Source organism: Perognathus longimembris, chromosome 14 (assembly GCF_023159225.1).
Source record: "Perognathus longimembris pacificus isolate PPM17 chromosome 14, ASM2315922v1, whole genome shotgun sequence".
Lineage (NCBI taxonomy): Eukaryota > Metazoa > Chordata > Mammalia > Rodentia > Heteromyidae > Perognathus > Perognathus longimembris.
This window is the reverse complement of record NC_063174.1, coordinates 38,600,302-38,619,019: the sequence shown is the minus strand read 5'-3', so window position 1 is coordinate 38,619,019 and position 18,718 is coordinate 38,600,302. Positions and strand designations below refer to the sequence as shown.

The window sequence follows — 18,718 nt, the reverse complement described above, 5'->3', positions numbered from 1 at the left end:
CCATATTCCCAGCCCTCAATATTCTTTTTTAGAGCAAAATAATCCATTTCAGAACCAACTGTTACTTATAGTTTTCATGCTATTTAAATATCTTTCAATCAGAAACAGCAGGATAGTCTTTTATAGTCTTTAATGTCTTTGACACTTTTGAAAATTACAGACTACTTATTTTTGTAGAATATCTCTTGGGCTTAATTTTTTTTCACCTGTCCTGGGACTAGAACTTAGTGCCTGGGCACTGTTCCCGAGCTTTTTGACTGAAGGCTACTCCTCTATAACTTCCAGATTTTTGATGATTTATTGGAGATAAGAGATTCACGGACTTTTCTGTCAGGCTGACTGAACTGTGATTGAACTGGGGTCTTCAGATCTTAGCCTCCCAAGTAGTAAAGATTACAGGATTACTCCTGTACATGGCTAGTACATGGCTGCCCTTGGACGTTTTAAAACCAGGGTTCTAGGTGAGAAATACACTCTTAACTCTTTAGGAAATCTGTACTAGTAAGGGTTTTCAATAAAAGCTGAATCCATGTATTTGTCTAGAAAGGCATTCATTACGAGGTATTTACTCATAATGGTGGGGGCGGGGGGGAGAGCCTGAGAGAGTTTTCTGCCCAGACTGCGTTGGACTGTGATCACAGTGCTATTCCTTGACGTTCAGGTTTAGTAAGTTTATACTGTGCCATGGCATCTCTGTCTTTTTCTACAGGTGTCTTAGGTGTACCTTGCTTACATAAAGAGGGCTAGGATACACTGCCACTGAAAACAACTCCACAGCTTACCTGTGCCAGGTTGACACTATGAAGTTTCTGATATTTCCTAAGCTGATCGGTCCCCCAAGAATTTCTTTAAGCTGCTCATGGCTATCAGAGTAAGAAGTTGTCAAAGGTGAGACAAAGATTGGGTAGCCAATAGGCTGATCACAAGATGAGTTTATCATATTCCGGAGAGCTTGCTTTGCATTCTGGATGCTACCTCTCTCTGGGTTACGATTACGAAGAAAAACAAGCTCCTGCTGTTGCCCAGCCCAAAGGCCCCGGACACATTCCTTGTTCACCTGGAAACCAAAACACATGGAAATTAGTTAAGGGGCCAAGAATAAAATTCAGAGAAAGAGTATGACAATCAATTGTGAAAAGCTGAAAATAAACTAAGTTGGTCACATTTAAACAAAAGTTAATCAATTTCCTTTATCATTAGCAGACTGCTAAATGAAAAAACCTACAGAGCTTTTCCCCCTGCTATCTGGAAATAAGCAGAGTAAAATGTAGTCCATATAGTTTTTCAAATTGGTAAAGATTAAGTTTAGTGAGCAAGGTGACATATTTTTTATAGAAATGAGAGGCAATACATTTCAACTCAAAATTATGTTTGTGATCTTAGGAGATCGGTTGAATGATATAGATAAAAAAAAATAACATTATAAGCTGGTACCAGTGGCTCTCACCTGTGATCTCAGCTACTAAGAAGGCTGAAATCTGAAAGATCATGGTTAGAAGCCAGTCCTTGAGACTTCATTTCCAAAATAACCAGCAAAAAGGTAGGCTGCAGGCATGGCTCAAGTGGCAGAACATCAGCCATGAGCAAGAAAGTTGAGCAAGTATGAGGTCCTGAGTTCAGATTCCAGTAATGGCATACATAAATAACAAATCATAACTCAATCAACTAGCATAAACTGTCAAAATAAAATTCCAAAATCAGAGCCCCTAGCCCGATATTTAAATACACACAGAAACACACACACACACACGCATGCACACGCACACACACAGGAAAATTGCAGCTCACTTCTAGTCACTATTAAATACAAACTATAACATTATTTTGTACCTTAAGGAATCACATTTTATTAGCAACATGGTGCTAATGAACTTTTGAAGAAGGGATGCTGCCCAGATTGCACATGTAAAAGATAAAAGAACTTGCACATAGAAGATATGAGCATCAAAAATGAAATAGGTAAAATTTTTAATTACTGTCAAAAATAAGTCAAATCAAATGCTAATAAACAGTCAACACTAATGTAGTATAGTCACTTTTTCTATAACAAGTTTCAATTACTTTTCAAAAGTTCTGATGAAGTTACCAAAAAACTTACTTTGATGACCCTGAAGCTTAGGTATCGTCTGTTGAGCATGATGATTTTATATTCATTTGTGCCATCATCCATGACATGCCGCAGAGCAAGCAAGGAAGGAGAGTTGGCAAGCACTGCACTCCGCCATGCTGGGTCCCCTTCATGGGCTATCACGAGGTTCTTTTCATGGGATACAATGGCCTCATAGAGCACAGTAGGGTCATCATACTCATCTGGAGAAGTGAAATGATCCTAAACATAGAAATATAATATACTTGGGTAGTACTGATGTCTGAAATCAGAATCTGTGCTTCCTAGGTAGGTGCTATACCAACTGACCCACACCTGTCACCCTCCTATATATATATTTTTTTTTAAAGAAGAGATTATTGTTACTTCTATACTCACAAGGTCACTAAGTACAAACTCTATTATAACGTTTAATATGAATATTTATATCAACTGAATATTAGGAATGAATCACAGATTCTTACTACTGCTATATTATGTTTATTAAGGCTTTGCTCTAACCTAAGTCTCTAGTTATTTTAGATAAACAAATATATTTCCACTTTTTTTTCTAGTCTTAGGACTTGAACTCAGAGCCTAGATGCTGCCATTGAGCTTTTCCACTCAATGCTGGTTCTCACTCTACCACTTGAGTCATAGCTCCACTTTTGCCTTTTTGGTGGCTAGAGATAAAGTCTCATTGATTTTTCTACACAGGCTGGCTTCTAACCACAATTCTCAAATATCAGCCTCCTTAGTAGCTAGGCATGAGCAACCAGCACCTGACCCATTTCTACTTTTCATATATTCTTTGTTCTATTTAAGTGAATTTACACACCTCTTTCATACATTTTTTTAACTTAAGGGTCATTTCAGTGTTAACAGTTAAAAAAGATCTACAGAAAGTTCTGATTTTTAAGGCACTTTGTATATAAAGTAATATACTCACTTTGTATGTGAGCAGTATCTTATATTGCTCATAGCTCTGAGCTTTGTGCACATATAGGCATTTTAATCATACAAAAGCTAGGACAATGTTCTTTGAAAAGCCTCTAGGCCTTAGTAATTATATTCATTGTCTACCATGTACAAGATTTCCAGGCAACATGGATGGGAATAAGTGAGAAGACAGTTCCCCTCAAAATGCAGCCACTGAGTCTGGTGACAGGATCTGTGAAAATAATACAGTGCTTCATAATGGACAAATATCTTTCAATCTATCATTTTATCTGACTTACAATTTTGCCAAGTAAATCTGCCAAGGTTGAGAATATCTGCATTTTTACATGTGCCAAACTGAAGCTCAAAAGAACTGAGCTGCTTCCTTGGTTTAGAAAGTTCCTTTGGTAACACCAGATCTTCAATATTAACTTGTTACTTCCTTAAAAATTCTCTGCAGTATACCCCCTCAATTAATGTCTGTCTTTCTCATATATTCTCTCTCTTGAGTTTGGGCCTCACTGTATTGCTCAAGTTGGAAAGGAAGTCACTATGTAGCCTAAGTTGGCCTCGAATTTAGGATCCTCCTGCCTCAGCCTACCAAGTACTAGGATTTTAGGTGTGTTACTACACCTAATACCCTGTCAGTTAACATCTTGAAAAAGAATCCTGGACTCAAAACTATGATTCTACAGAACCTGGTGTAAGACAGATTCATTTACTGACCAAATATATACTCAGTATTAGATTTCTGTTCAATGTCGAGTTTGTAATTCTTGTAGTCAACAGTCTCATTAGGGAAGGACTACCACCTTTAGATGCTAGTATAAATTATAGTACTTTGAATAAACAAATAAAAGTGCAGGCACAGGCAATAATCACATTAATAAAATGAATGTGAAGTTGTACATTTTTAGGCATGTCCAAAGTAGAGAATGTTTCATCTTTTTTTATGTATTTTTTCTCTGGGTTTAAAATGTAAGAAATTCTAAAGTTTTAAACACATTTTTTTTGGTTGGTCATAGGGCTTGAACTCAGGGCCTGGGCACTGTACCTGATTTTTTGCTCAAGGCTGAAGCTCTACCACTTTACCACTTTGAGCCACAGATCCATTTATGATTTTCTGAAAGGTGATTAACTGGAGGTAAGAATCTCATGGACTTTTCTGCCTGGGCTGGCTTTGAACCATGACCCTTAGATCTCAAAGTCTTAAGTAGCTAGGATTACAGGTGTGAACCACTGGTGCCTGGCTTCATTTTTGTTTTTTTTAATGCACTGAATTTTGTGTGAAAATGGTAAAGGTAGTCTGAACAAAGACAATTCTATTCAACTCTAAATGAACATGTTCTTTGTCATTTAAAGATAGCACTCCCTGAGAGAAAACAAAGGAAGCGGCAATATTGGCCCAAAAAGAAAGGTACTCATTACCTGGCTTATGAAATAGTAATAACATTTCTGTACATCACCTTTATAATAATAAATTTAAAAAAAAACAAGATAGCATTCCATTTTCACAGATATATTCAAGGGAGTTATACCTTATTGGAAATGCTCCTAAAGAACATGGGATGTTAATTTAATCCCAATACTAAATCATAATAAAAATCATTTGAAGAGTAATTCACCTTTTATTTGGATGGACTAAAAAGATTCAGTCAGATTTGGGAACATCAGATGCATTTATCACATGATTTCCATAATCAGATGATAATCATAGTTAAATTTAATGATCAGAAAGACAAGTGTTAGTTCTTAATTTCACAATGCATTTTTTAAATGACCCAAGGCTTTGGAAATACATATGGGACCTCATTTAATTTTATTACCTTACTAGGGTTATTTAATAAGGCTAAATCTGTCCATCTATTATCCTATATAACACAATAAATGAAACACACAGTTTAGTAACAGTAGCACTTACACTGCTCCTCAAGAGTTATTGTTCTGTATCTGGAGTTGCTAGTTATTCATTCAGAGGCATGAATTATAATCACATGAAGTCAAAACAAGTACTTTGTTATATGGTCAAAGACCATTATTTTCAGCTTATCACTGCTTAAATTTGTCTTCAGGTTTATGTCTAGATCAGTCCCATTCTAATACTAATATCCAAATTTACCATTACTGTTAAGATGATAAATACAGGTTCTGGACTGAAAGATTTAATGTTTTGCCATGAATCATACATCTTCAAATGAGAGCATTTCTCAAAAGGTGCCTAAAAACATCACATGTATGTCAATGAAGAAATACCTGCAAAAGCTCAATAAGGTTGTTAAAAATCTGATCTTCTTACCTGATGAAGTTTAATGGACATACGGATTCCAGGGACTACTACTTTTCTTAGCAATTCCATGTCAGCAAAGATCCACTCATCTCGAATCGAAGAAATACGGAAATCTCCTTTAAATAGGGCATGCAATCCATAGAGGAATGACTCTAAATTACTGTTAAGATTAGAAATAAAAGTTCATATATTTTGACAAGTGTTTTCATGACGCTAATTCTTACATCTGTCTGTGCATCAGAATCATCTGGGAGTGTTTTAGAAATAGATTCCAAGAACTAAAGTAAGAAGTCCTAAATCAGAATCACAAGAGATTCAATATGGGACATTTGCTATGTAACCACTGTAACCCATGAAAATAAACAGAGCCTATAAATCAAAATAAATTAAGCAGAGTCTACTATAACGTAAGTAGTTAAGGGGGGAATTGAAAATATGCAGTATATCCTAATTCTAATTCATTTGGATGTATACGTCAGAAAATTCAGTTTGGATTTAGAGACTCAAAATCAAATTTATAACTATATTAAAGACTGTAAAGATATACAGAGGCGAGTGCTAGGCTCACGCCTAAAACCTAGCTACTTAGGAGGTTGAGCCTTGAGGATAAAGGTTCAAAGCCAGCCCGGGCAGAAAAGTCCATGAGACTCTTATCGCCAACTAGCCACCAGAAAACCATAAGTGGTTCTGTGGCTCAATGTGGTAGAGCACTAGACTTGAGCAAAGGAGTTCAGGGACAGGGACCAGGCCCTGACTTTAAGCCCTACGACCAACCAAAAAAATAAAGAAAGAAAAAAGGGGGGGGGGGTTAGAGGGAGGGAGGGGGAAAGATAAAATAAGAGCAAAAGTATTAGTCTGAAAAAATGGTGAGGCTACTTGGATTTTGAGGTGACTGTAAAATGTCTTTAATCCATTCATTATCAATGACTAATGACTATCCAGATGTGAATTTTAAGTATCTTTAAGTAGCTATACACAGGAGGTGCCATTTAACAAAGCAGTTTATAAATATATCTTGATTAACGTCAACCCCTTCAACATTCTCACCTTTCTTTGACCCACTCCTTCCTTTACTTTTCTTAATTTTGTGATGTATACAATGAATTCTTGATTGCATTCTCAATCCTCCCTGGCCCCTATGCCTTCATTCATCTTATTCTTTTTCCCTTGGCCCCAGCTCTGCCACTTACAAGTATCCATTTTTTGGTGCTTATTTTATTGGACTTGACTTTTTGTAAAACACAGCTTTGCTAACCAGTTCATAGAACTTATTAATGTTCAGCAAGATCTACAGAAGTTTAAAATCTAAGGAAACTTTTGCAATGAAGTAACATAAAATGAATGTTTCCAACAGAGTTATTTCAGAAAGTTAGCTTTTCATACTCTCTTCCTACAAACAGAAACACCTACTTTACCTGGACATATGGTGGGATGCAGTTCCCAAAGCTCTCCGTCCCAGAACACAGAGTCCATAACAAAGAGTCACAAGGGATGAGTCTTTGTCCACATCTAGTGGCTTTAAAAAAGAATGAGCATTAGTTTTCAGAAACAAATGTACATAATTCAATAAAGCAAAAAATATCTAATTAATTGACCTGAGAGAAGATAAAGACCTCAACTAGCATACAATTAGAGAAGGAAAGGATGATTTTTTATTTCTATGTAATGTAATTTTTATTCTATGTAATGCAAGTTAGACAGATAACTATCTCAGAATAAAGCTATGGAAGAGCATGAGGCAGTTTATTAATGTTCTAGTAAATATACTGTACTTGAGCTTGTTGGTGTCAGTAAATCTCTATGGATTACTAAACTTCCTGAGGAAGGAGTATATGGGAATGGTGATTCAGAGGATAGAAGGTATGATCTTAAAGAGGCAGGAATAATTATGTTCAAAGCAAAACTACAGCAGAAGGGAAAGCTACTAGTGATTTTCTTAAAGGGATTGTAATGAGCAGACTATAGACCAGGCTGACTTGGTGATCATAAACTTTCTAACAAGATTGAGCAATGACCATTTTGGAGGCAAATCTTTTTAATAAATGACATATTAGCAATCAGAAGTACTTCTTGAGTTCTTAAGTTTAAGAGATGCCTAGGTCTTTTCTTTTTGAACTCAAGGCCTCAGGCTTGCTATACTAAGGCTCTACCACTTAAGCCACCCCTCCAGCTCTGTTTTTGTTGGTTATTTTTGAGTCTTACAAACTTTTCTGCCTATATTGGCCTCAAATTGCGATCCTTCCACTTTCAGCCTTCTTAACTAGGATTACAGGTGTGAGCAATTAGTGCCCAGTCCCAGAACCAACATGATCAACATAGTCAGAAGAATGTTAGAATAATATGACCATTCATCCTGAAGCCCCCAAATTAAGTCTAAGCATTTGTGAATGGTGTGGAAAAAATCTTACATATGGAAAAATAAAATTGCTTATTATCAGTTTGAAAGAGGTTCTGCATTTTCAAATGTTGCTTGCTGGGTATTTTTTTTTTGAGCCTCAGGAGGTTATTTTATTCTGTGCATTATTGCTTCTTTAAAAACAGTCATTGCCTATCTTAAAAAGCAGTATATATTGCACATCTTGTATTAAAGGGCAAAAGTCTTCAGTTCTAGAGAGTAAGTACAAGGATTCTTACTGATAAAGAGAAAAGCTACTGAGATGAAGGTATGCTACAAAGTAACATAACAACTACAGGGATATCCTTTCTACTTTCAAAAAAAATCTGGATTCACAGAACTGCAAATGAAGTAAACCAGTCCTACCTTTGCTCTCCGGGAAGAGCAGTACTCTATCCAGTTGAGGTAAATCACACAGAAACTCTCCCTGGATATGCCAGCAAGCCGATGGTCATAGTCCTCATCGATGTTAGGATTAAATGTTGGGTCTACATCAACATAATTTCGATCTGCACAAAGACGTAGTCCTTCCTGCATCGTCTCATTAGCAAGCCATTCCTCTAATTTAGAGGAGGTTATAACGTAATAAATGATACCCTAATATGAAACCATAGGAAAAGAATTTAGGCTAAAAGCACAATTTGGATTAATTCCAATTCCTCAGAAAAATAAAATTCCAACTGTTTCAAAATAATAGAACTCAAACATTTCATTTGAGTTCAGTATTCTATGTACATATTCTAAGAATGTTAAATATACCTTAGGCCTTCCTAAATGACATAATAGTACTTTAAAAATCACAACCATAAATTCATCTAGACAATGGGCAGCATACTGATTTTAGTGCTTCTGAATTTAGAAAATATATAGTGAAGTGAAAAAATTACTGTACCGCATTTATTTTGAAAAAATTCTCATAGTAAGTTATTGAACCATCTGGTGCTCCTAAGTCAAGTTAGAGAAATATAGCCAATCAAAAAAAAAAGTGTGTGTGTGTGTGCACAGAAATTCAGAAGGAAAATGGCACACATAACACATAGGTTTAAAAATGAAAACTAGATTCTAAATCTTTCCTAGCTTCCTGAGGTTGGGCTTAAGCAAATATCAAATGGAAGGCTCAAGGTTCAACTTAATCAACACAAATGAGGTGAAAGATGTGGGTCATTAAAGCTTATCTATCCCATGTTTCTCTATTAAAAACACTGCTTGGCCATAAAGGAAATGCAAATCAAAATAAAATTGAGGTTCTATCTCATCCCAGTAAGAATAGCCATCATCAAAAATGCAAACAAATGCTGCCAAGACATGGAGAAAAAGGAACCTGTTGGTGGGAATATAAACTAATGCAACTATAGACCATATGGAATTCTCAAAAAAATTAAATACAGAACTACCCTATAATGCAGTGATACCATTCTCGGGCATTTATCCAAAAGATTATGTGTCAGAAAATTTAGTGAAGACACTTGCAGACCCATGTTCACTGCTGTGCTGTTCACCGTAGTGAAGCTGTGGAAACAGCTCAGATGCCTTACAATGGATGATTACATTAAGAAATATGACATTTTTTTCTTTAAAAATATATATAAACTAGTAATAAGAAAAAGAAGATTTTTTTGTAGGAAAATAGATGGACCTAGAAAAATTATATTAAGTGAATTAAGTCAGGCTCAGAGGGACAAAAAGTGCACATTTCCTCTCATATGTGGCAGACTGAAATTATAAACAAATAAAATATATACAGGGTCATATGCAGACATACACAAATTAAATATGGTAGACAATGGGGGAAGACTCCAATGATATAACTCCTATGAACAACTAACTGCAGTCTAACAAAATGAATACAAGGAAGGAACAAGGGGAGGGGGCATATGAATGGAGAGAGAAAGGGTGAGTGAAGACAGTCGTAATATCCAATGTGTATATATATGAAAACAGAACCAAAAACTTGAAGGGATGGGTAGGGTCTAGAAAGATGGGGGAGAACTATTAATAGGAGAATAATGATCAAGATACATGTTCTCATAAATACACTGTACTTATAAATGGACATGTTGAATCTAAACCCTTTTGTATAACTACTTAAAAGATAATAATAAATACATAAAATAAAATGATAATACCAAAAAACATTGGTTGTATTTAGAAGTCCCCGAGTCACTACCATGCTGTATTTCTACAATATTTTTAGCAAAGACAAACCAATGAGAGGTCTGGCTCATGCTCGCAGGTCGTGGAAGGTAACCCTAAGCCCTTTGAATGGCTGCCTGACAAGTCTTTTTTTCAGCTGTTGGTCTAGAGACCACAGTCCCAAATTGCTCTCTAGAAGACCTGGAGACTTAGGTCAGCCAAGTAGGTAGCCAATCATGTCTACATGACTGTACCACCAATAAAGACCTATTTCTTTTTAGATCATTAAGCAAGATGGATGTGTGTGAGAATTTTCCTTAGCACAGTTTCTAAAACATCTAAGCTATAAGTATGAGCTACTAATATTAATGAACAACCAGAAGTGTGTACCAGTAATGCAGCTTAAACTCAGACATTAGGCACTGTCCCTTAGCTTTTTCACTCAAGGCTTGCACTCTACCATTTCAGCTCCACTTTTGGCTTGTTGGAGATTAATGGTGATCCTGCTGGTTTCAAAGAGAGTTGCTAAGATTAAAGCGTGAGCCACTAGCACCCAGCTAAAACTTTTGAAGGTATATTTTTACTGACTTTCCTGAATTATAAACAATTTGGAGGTTTAAAGTGTGTGTTTTTCCTGAGAAACTTTACTCAATGATCTAAGCAGGCATATGACCTTACCTTGACATAGTAAGTTGTGAGAACTTTCCGAAGATCAAAGACTTGAAGCATAGAAGCAGCACTATTATCAGTGATGCTATAACCCTCCAGAATATATTTAGTGACTATCACTTCCCAAGCAAGCCAGCGCTGGCTAAATGCAGCATTAAATGAAAGTACATGAGGAATGTGGCCAGGTTCACAACAGCAAAATCCTTCATCTTCTTCTACACCTTCAGTAATGGCTTCCACCTCTCGTTGTTGACAATAGGTACCTTAAGAAATTGAGATAGAGACTATTACAAACAAGGGAAGAAAATGAGAAGGGGTAGGGGGTGGGAATGAATGTTTCAAGGACAAAGTAAGAATCACAATATGCTTTAGCATATTAAATACTGTACAGCAATATCTTACATTTTAACTCATGGACTTCCAAATTTCTAATGGCTTACAACTGCATTTATTAAAGTAATTTATTATGAGTACACATAATCTCCTTAAAATATGAGTTAATACAAAAAACAGTGTGATGAGAACGGAGTCATCTGAGACACAGGAATACAGCAAGCAGAGCTCAGAAGAACTGAACTCTATTTACCAGTACTGCATCCATGCTATAAGCAGAAAATTAAACATATCTTGTCTTATTTGGCTGTATAATACTTCATTATCATTTAATATTAAATTTTTGTTCTTAATTCTAATAATAAATGGTAAGTTATTATTGGCATTTAAAGGTTTATTTGGATACATAACTTTAATTAGGTTACAAGGTCTGATTACTGTGTACTAGCAAACAAATCTTGGAAAATATACTCATTTGTCTAACATACTTATCAAACAGATATTCTTTGCATTAATATTATGTAAGTTAAAATGTGAAGAAGATTAAAAGTAGACTTGGACACACAGCCATTTAGTGCCAGTAAAATGCCATCTGTTTTAATGCTAATTTTCACTTTTAGAGAAGTAGATGGTGGTAATATTATGATGAAAGATAGGCAAAAGAGGTTAGTCTGGCCATGTTAAGGAGCTATATTGTTTACCAATCTAGAGCCCTCAACAATTTTATTGTTTCATTTTCTCAATTATATTGGCTAACACTTTCACAATTACACTATATATTAGTGCTATGAAAAAAACCCTTGTCTTAAAAATGACATGGGAAAAAGAGGGAAGAAGAAAATAGGAGATTTAAGGGGTAGGAGAAAAGTTATACATAAACACTAAACATCCAGCCTATTGCATTGAGTGTTGCATAAATCAGTCTTATTTCTATGGAGGAGAGGAACTCCTAGAGAAGCACTTGTTCTACTTAAATTGCTCACAACCAGGGCACAGGCCTTCTGATTCAATACTAGGGTGAAACAAAGTTACTAGGGTACTGAGTCAGTCATACTTTCCATCATTGTAAGGATTACCTGAGGAAAATAACTGAAGGTAGGAAAGCTTTGTTTTTGCTCAAGCTTTCAGAGGTTCAAGTACATCCTGGTAGAGAGGGCATGGCAAAGCAATGCAGCTCACATCATCACAGCCATGAAGGAGAGAATGAGAGAAAGAATGTCTGCACTCATCTTTCCTCCTTTTCCTTTTATTCTAGCATGGCCTACGTTCAGGATGGATCATCCCACCTCAGTTAATCTGACACATCCAAAAGTGTGCTTTATTAATAATCTGGTAGGCACGTCTCAGTTCAATCAAACTGACAGTATTAACTATCACTGCTACATATCTGCCTAGATTCCCTTTTGAGTCCAATGCTTCCAGAAGCTTCTTATTCAAGACTGAAAAACTCCAAAGAACTTTTCAGAACATATAAAAAAAAAATCTAAAATCTCCTGAGTCTAAATGCTCTCTGACCAGGAAGATATTCAGCAAAAGGACTTGAAATTCCTATAAAACAAGTTTCTACTTGTGCTCACAAACTATTTAGCTTATAGGAGTTGAAGACATCAAGTTGGTATGCTTCTGAATGTGACTTCCTTTGTAGAAAAATCACTTTTCACACCTTTAACAACTTTTCTCATTCTATAATCCTAAAAATTAAACTCTATGACAACTTTCAAGATGCAGACATATACAACTTAGATATCCCAGGAGTATGCTATAAAAATAAAAGGTCTTACCTCTGAATTCAAGTCCCCGAAGCTGGAAAGTGACCAGCCCATTGCCTATCTCTATAAGGTGCACTAATGCATTGAGATAGTCCGAGGCAAGGATGAAACAGTCCCCAGTACTGTAGTTGCCCCACCGTCCTAGCAGCAAATCACCACAAAGGCTGTGTTGTAGCGATCTGGTTAAATGTTCATAAAAGATGGAATTCAGATTGTTGTCATCTGATCCTGTAATAAAGGATTTTAAAATGAACATTACATTTTCACCTTAAGTTCCCTTTCTATTGACAAAATTGTTAAAAACTAAATTAGTGTTAGTGTTGCCCTTGTGTTTATTTGACAAAAATAACACCAATACTGCTATAATTTCTATATTAAACTAATCACAGTTATAATTTATAATAGGAAGTGTGTCCCTCAAAAGGTTTATGTACTGAGCATTTTGTCCTCAGCTGGTGGCAATACTGGAGGTGGGGCCTAGTTAGTGGAAGGTATTTGGGAGTGTGCTTTTAAAGGGACATCCTTTGCTTTCCCTTCTGTTCTACCTTTCTCTGCCCATCATTCTCTCTGCGAAGGAGTGAGCAGCTCTGCTCTGCCATAAGCTTCCTTCCTTAGTATTCTGCCTCATTATAGGCCTATAGCAGTTGGGCCAAATAATCATTGACTCTTATCTTTGAAATCATGAACTAAAATAAATCATTCAAGCTGGTAATCTATATTTTGCCAGAGACATAAACTTAACTAACAAACATCAAATGACACACATAGGCTTCAGAATTAAGAGTTAGAAGGTACATAATCACTTCTGAGAGTTCCCATCAGTGTAAGTGGAAATTTGATTACATGCAGCCTAAAGACTTTTCCATATTTTTGGCACTCCACAATTTATAATTCTTGGACTGTTACTGCTACTCAATGAAATAAGCCTCATAAATGCATGTGATAAGTAGATAAAGTAGTGTAAGATTTGAACAATACAATCAAAAACAAAGAGAAATGAGTCAGGGAGAACCTGAATATCAAGATGGATAACATTAAGCAGAACTAAATTAGATATACAGATATAGTAACAAAAAAACCTACAAAACTTGGCATTAGGGTAATCCTGTCAGACAAACATTAGTATGAACATTACTCATTAAGTGAAATAATCACCCATAGAAGTTGACCATCCAAAGCAATAACCTTAAGTAGTATTTGAAATAAACTATAGGAGAATAGAGAAATACTCAAAGTTTAGTAATTATTTTAAACTCAGTCTCACTGAATATTTTTTTTAATGAAGGGAGGCAGATGAAGGTGGCTCACCTATAATCTTAGCATTTCCCTTGCCTCAGGTCCTCAGCTCCTCCCATTAGCCCCCAGGTCCACCCATACCTAATGGGTCACTCCTACTCACCATTAAGACCTACCTACTTCCCCTTTACCCTCAGAGAGAAGCTGCCACCTGGATAAGGTGCAGATGCCATGTAGCTCCCTCTCCCATGGGAACTATGGCCCCACTAATAAACCTCCTTATGAACCTTCTTCTCCTGTCTGTGATTATCTCCGCATGGTCCCCTGGGATGGCCGGGACATAACCTTTCACTAACTACTTAGAAGGCTGATATCTACAAGACCATGTTTACAGGACCGTGTTCAAAATAAGCCCTGGTAGAAAAGCCTATGGCTCAAGTGGTAGAGTGCTACTCAAGGAGGCAAGTTAAGCAAGTATGAACAAATGAATGAATGAATGAATGAATGAGGGGAAAACTTTAGATTCTAATATTTAAAAAGTATATATGATTCTATGCCTTTTCATTACAAAAGAATATAGATTTATTAGGTAGGATGGTGTCAAGATCTTCTTGAGAATTCTAGGCTCTTGTGAGAATATAGTAGAGCTGAGATTGCTCTTTTCTCTACCAAAACCTAAATTACTAAAAGCAAATAGTTCTCCTTAATCCATATTTATAATTAAGAATCAACTTGATTCTTGTTTTTGTTTTTTTTTTTGGCCAGTCCTGGGCCTTGGACTCAGGGCCCGAGCACCGTCCCTGGCTTCTTCCCGCTCAAGGCTAGCACTCTGCCACTTGAGCCACAGCGCCGCTTCTGGCCGTTTTCTGTATATGTGGTGCTGGGGAATCGAACCTAGGGCCTCGTGTATCCGAGGCAGGCACTCTTGCCACTAGGCTATATCCCCAGCCCCCAACTTGATTCTTACAGTTTGGTTTTATACATGGATAGAGCATTTGATAATATTTATGCACCAAAGAATACAAATAATTCTATTTGGGAATAGTATCTTTCAAAAAGTAAATTAGTTAGGCATCAGTGACTCACAGATAGACCTGTAGTCCTAGCTATTTCCAGATGGCTGAAATCTGAGGACTGCTGTTTGAAGCTAGCCTTGGTAGGAAAATCTGTGGGACTCTTACTTCTAATTAACCACCCAAAACCCAAAAATGGACCGGTGGTTCAAGTGGTAAAGCACTAGCCTTGAGCAAAAAAGCTCAGGGACAGTGCTGAGGTTCTGAATTTAAGTCTGAGGACAGGTGGGGAGGAGGAGGTAAATTAATACCCTCAATGTCTGGCTGATTCATTATAGCCAGGCAGTGAGATTCACAGAGAAGAGTCAGAGTACTGGTGGGTGGATTGATAAAATGGTATTTCCTAAATGACAAAACTAAGGAACAAACTTCAGATAATGACATCCTCCAAAATGCTACTGAGGCTCTATCTCAGTTGTATATTTAACTCCTCTAGATAATACCTCTTTATATAATCAAATAAAATGAAATTAATATTTACCTGAACATCTGGAGAAATACGAAGAAAAATACATTAATGAAACATGTACAAGTCCAGCTGCTTTCCCTCCCATACTCCTGTCCTTTAACTGCTTTCTAATTTTTAACTTGTGTAATAACAATCTTTGAGTAGTGTTTGTAATTATTAAAATGAATTTGATAAGAGATGAGGATACAGACAAGGATATAGTCTAATTCACTTACTTTGATAATGTAAAAATAAAGTAAAGGGTGTTTAGTTGTGTGTGTGTGTGTGTGTGTATCTTGTTTTTTGGTGTTTTTTTTAAATGACTATTTAAACCTATAATCCCAGCATCTGGGAGGCTGAAGTAAGAGGACTCTTTTAGACCAGCCTGCACCACATAGTGTGACCTTGCCCTAGTCCCACCTCAAAAATTCCATAAATATATAAGCACAAATATAACGAAGACTTTTGGGGACTTATAGAGGCTTTCCAGCAAACTGCGAGTTAAAGTAAATGTATACATACACATATGTACCAAAAAAATCAAAGCCTTACTCACAAATAAAGCTATTACCTGGATTTCTATCAAGCTGGGAAGCCAATCTGGTATTTGAATGATCCACGCGTTTTGTGCTGAAAATGAAAAGATAAAACATTTTTAGTAACTTTACACTTTAAAAAAAAACTGAGGAAGAAACTATAGGATATAGATAACATATACCTTTATCACTTTAGAAAGTCTCTAGGTAAAGTCAACAATTAGTATTGAAGTGCCAGACTTTGAAGTCAGACCCCACTTTACCACGCGAACCCCACTTTACCATGTGAACTTGAGATAAGCAGGCCCTGTGAGCAAACCCAGGACAAGCTTATTAGGGCCCAGCCGGTCTAGAACTCTAACCGCTGGGAATGCTTAACTCTGACTGCCCCCAGAATGCCTCGAGCCCTGAGCCAATCAGATTTGTACCTGTGTCCTAATCTTGCTTGCTTAAACACCTGATTGCTGTAACTTTGTTTTTTGCCTTTATAAGCCCTGTGTAATCGCAGCTCGAGGCTGCCTCCTAACCTCCGCTGTGTCGGTGGGTAGGACAAGGCCCGAGTTGCAGCTCGCTTGAATAAAGCCTTGCCTTGCTTTTGCATTTCGGAACGTCTGAGTCTCCGTGGCCTTCTTGGTGGTCATTTTGCGACTTGGCATAACAGTATAATGCTAAACTCCTTAGTAACATATTTTTATGAAATTTTTTATTTTAAATTTTCCCCTCTCCCACCTTCACAAAATAAGTATTAACAGTTTTTCCTATTTCATTGCACAATGTATTGAAATATATCTATGAAAATGCTGTGCAAACTAATACAAATGGATCAGCATCACAAAATGCAGATTGCATGTAGTTCTAAGCTCGGACCATGAAACATTCCTTGCAAGGGGAAGCTACACTTCTGATGCTACTAGTGGCACTGTGGTCTTCAGAACAATGATTCCTCAAATGTGGTCTCTAGAGCCCAAGACTCCATTCAAGTTTTTCAGATCAAAATTTTCCACATAATAAAATCCCACTGGCATTTGCTCTTTTCACTGTGCTGACAACTGCAATGATGGTACAAAAGCCAACAATGGGTAAGAATGTTGGTGCCTGAGTACAAATCAAGGTACTAGCCCCAAATGGCCCTACTCTTCACTACTTCACAGACTAAAACAATTTGTTTCATGTTACAATGTTGCTAATGAAGTTCTATTCCATCTCAACTTCTTAGTACAGTCCTGTTTGATGTCATATAGAAATAAGGCAAAATGAGAAAACTGCATTCTGTTAGATTCTAAATATAACATTTGTTGTAAGGGAAAACATTTGAGCAATCACTTAAACTACAAGTTCAATTGATGGCTTTTCTTTCTTGAATACCATTTTGACTCAAACAGCTATTGAAGAATAAAATTATTCAAATTCAACAGATATTTTTCAAAAATAAGAGTAACTCATTATTTCAAAGAAAACAAGTAGCAGTATCTGCTGACAATGATAAAATTACGGCTTTCAAGCAAAAATTAGAATTTGGGCAAAGTTGGTAGCCACATAAATAACATGGTAGCTTCCCAGTGGTTACTTCTCTTTTGAGGCACATCATTATTGCATAATGAAACAAGTCAACATTTGGAAGATCTCTGCTACTAAGTAAACCAGTGTTTTCCAAATTAGCAATAAATAATGCTCCAAAATTATGCTTTTGTAAAAGATCCATTGAAAGAACATGGAGCTTGCATAATGCAGTTCCAAGTATTTACAGATGATATCCGACATTACAGCTAGCTTTGAAGAAACTATCATTTGCTGAATTTTACTGAAGGATCAAGGAAAAATATCTACTATTGTTACACAAGTCTATTAAAACACATCTTTCATTTTCAAACATGTATCTCTGAGTCAAAATTTAATTATATTTCAAGCAAAACAACATGCCACAACAAACTGAATGCAGATTCAGTCTTTTAACTAGCAAGACAGTAAGATTTACATAACTGTAAGACAATGCCATTCTTTTCATTATTTTAATATGTGATTTATGTTAAAATTCAAGGACATATTGGGACTGTTTTCATTTTGTTTTGTTAAGACATGGTCCAAGTGGCCCAGGCTGGCTTTGACTTGTCAGCCTCCTGCAACAACCTCCCTAGTACTGGGATCACAAGTGCAATGGATATATTATTATTTTAAAACAAGCATTTGAAATATTTTCCTTCTACCACAGTAAATACTGATGGGTAGAAATTTTATAGCATATTTCAATAATTTTTAAGTGTGAAAAGAGATTCTGAGACCAAAACATTTAAGAACTATAATATCAGAACATTACTTTGGGCAAGAAGTTCGCCCAGCAGGCAGCATATAAATAACCCTGAAATTTTACTGAAACAGGAAACACTATGTATGATTCTAGGTAAAATACCAAAGTAAAAATTTTAAATTCATAAGTTTGCTCACTGTTTCAAAGGTGAAAGTATACATATATACATACAAGTTATTTTTTGTGTGACAGTGTTACTGCTTGAACTCAGGGCCTGGGCACTGTCCTTGAGCTTCTTTTGCTCAAGGCTAGCATTCTAACACTTGAGGTACAGCTCTACTTCCACCTTTTTTGGGGTTGTTTATTAGAAATGAGTCTTGTGAACTATCCTGCCTGGGCTGGCTTCAAACTGCCATCCTTAGATCTCAGCCTCCTAAGTAGCTAGGATTACAGGCTTGAGCCACTGACTCCCAATTAAAATCTACAATTTTTCCAAGTAAAAAAGTCAGTGTATGGTGGTATAGAAAGAGATATAGTCATGAAGATGGTCAGCAGAACTAGCATAAATC

At 36.3% G+C, this 18,718-nt stretch overlaps 1 protein-coding gene across 6 annotated transcripts in view; it reads right to left on the bottom strand.

Moving 5' to 3' along the window:
• Positions 1–18,718, bottom strand: part of Pcnx1 (pecanex 1) — a 171,897-nt gene that overhangs the window by 12,150 nt on the left and 141,029 nt on the right. For all 6 annotated transcript variants that reach the window (XM_048362358.1, XM_048362361.1, XM_048362362.1 and 3 more), the window contains 8 exons: positions 15,940–15,998; positions 12,624–12,839; positions 10,519–10,772; positions 8,074–8,304; positions 6,728–6,828; positions 5,322–5,472; positions 2,099–2,329; positions 783–1,057 (listed from right to left, as the gene is read on the bottom strand). In XM_048362358.1, coding sequence (XP_048218315.1) covers positions 783–1,057; positions 2,099–2,329; positions 5,322–5,472; positions 6,728–6,828; positions 8,074–8,304; positions 10,519–10,772; positions 12,624–12,839; positions 15,940–15,998 — 1,518 coding nt within the window. The remainder of the gene's footprint in view (positions 1–782; positions 1,058–2,098; positions 2,330–5,321; positions 5,473–6,727; positions 6,829–8,073; positions 8,305–10,518; positions 10,773–12,623; positions 12,840–15,939; positions 15,999–18,718) is intronic.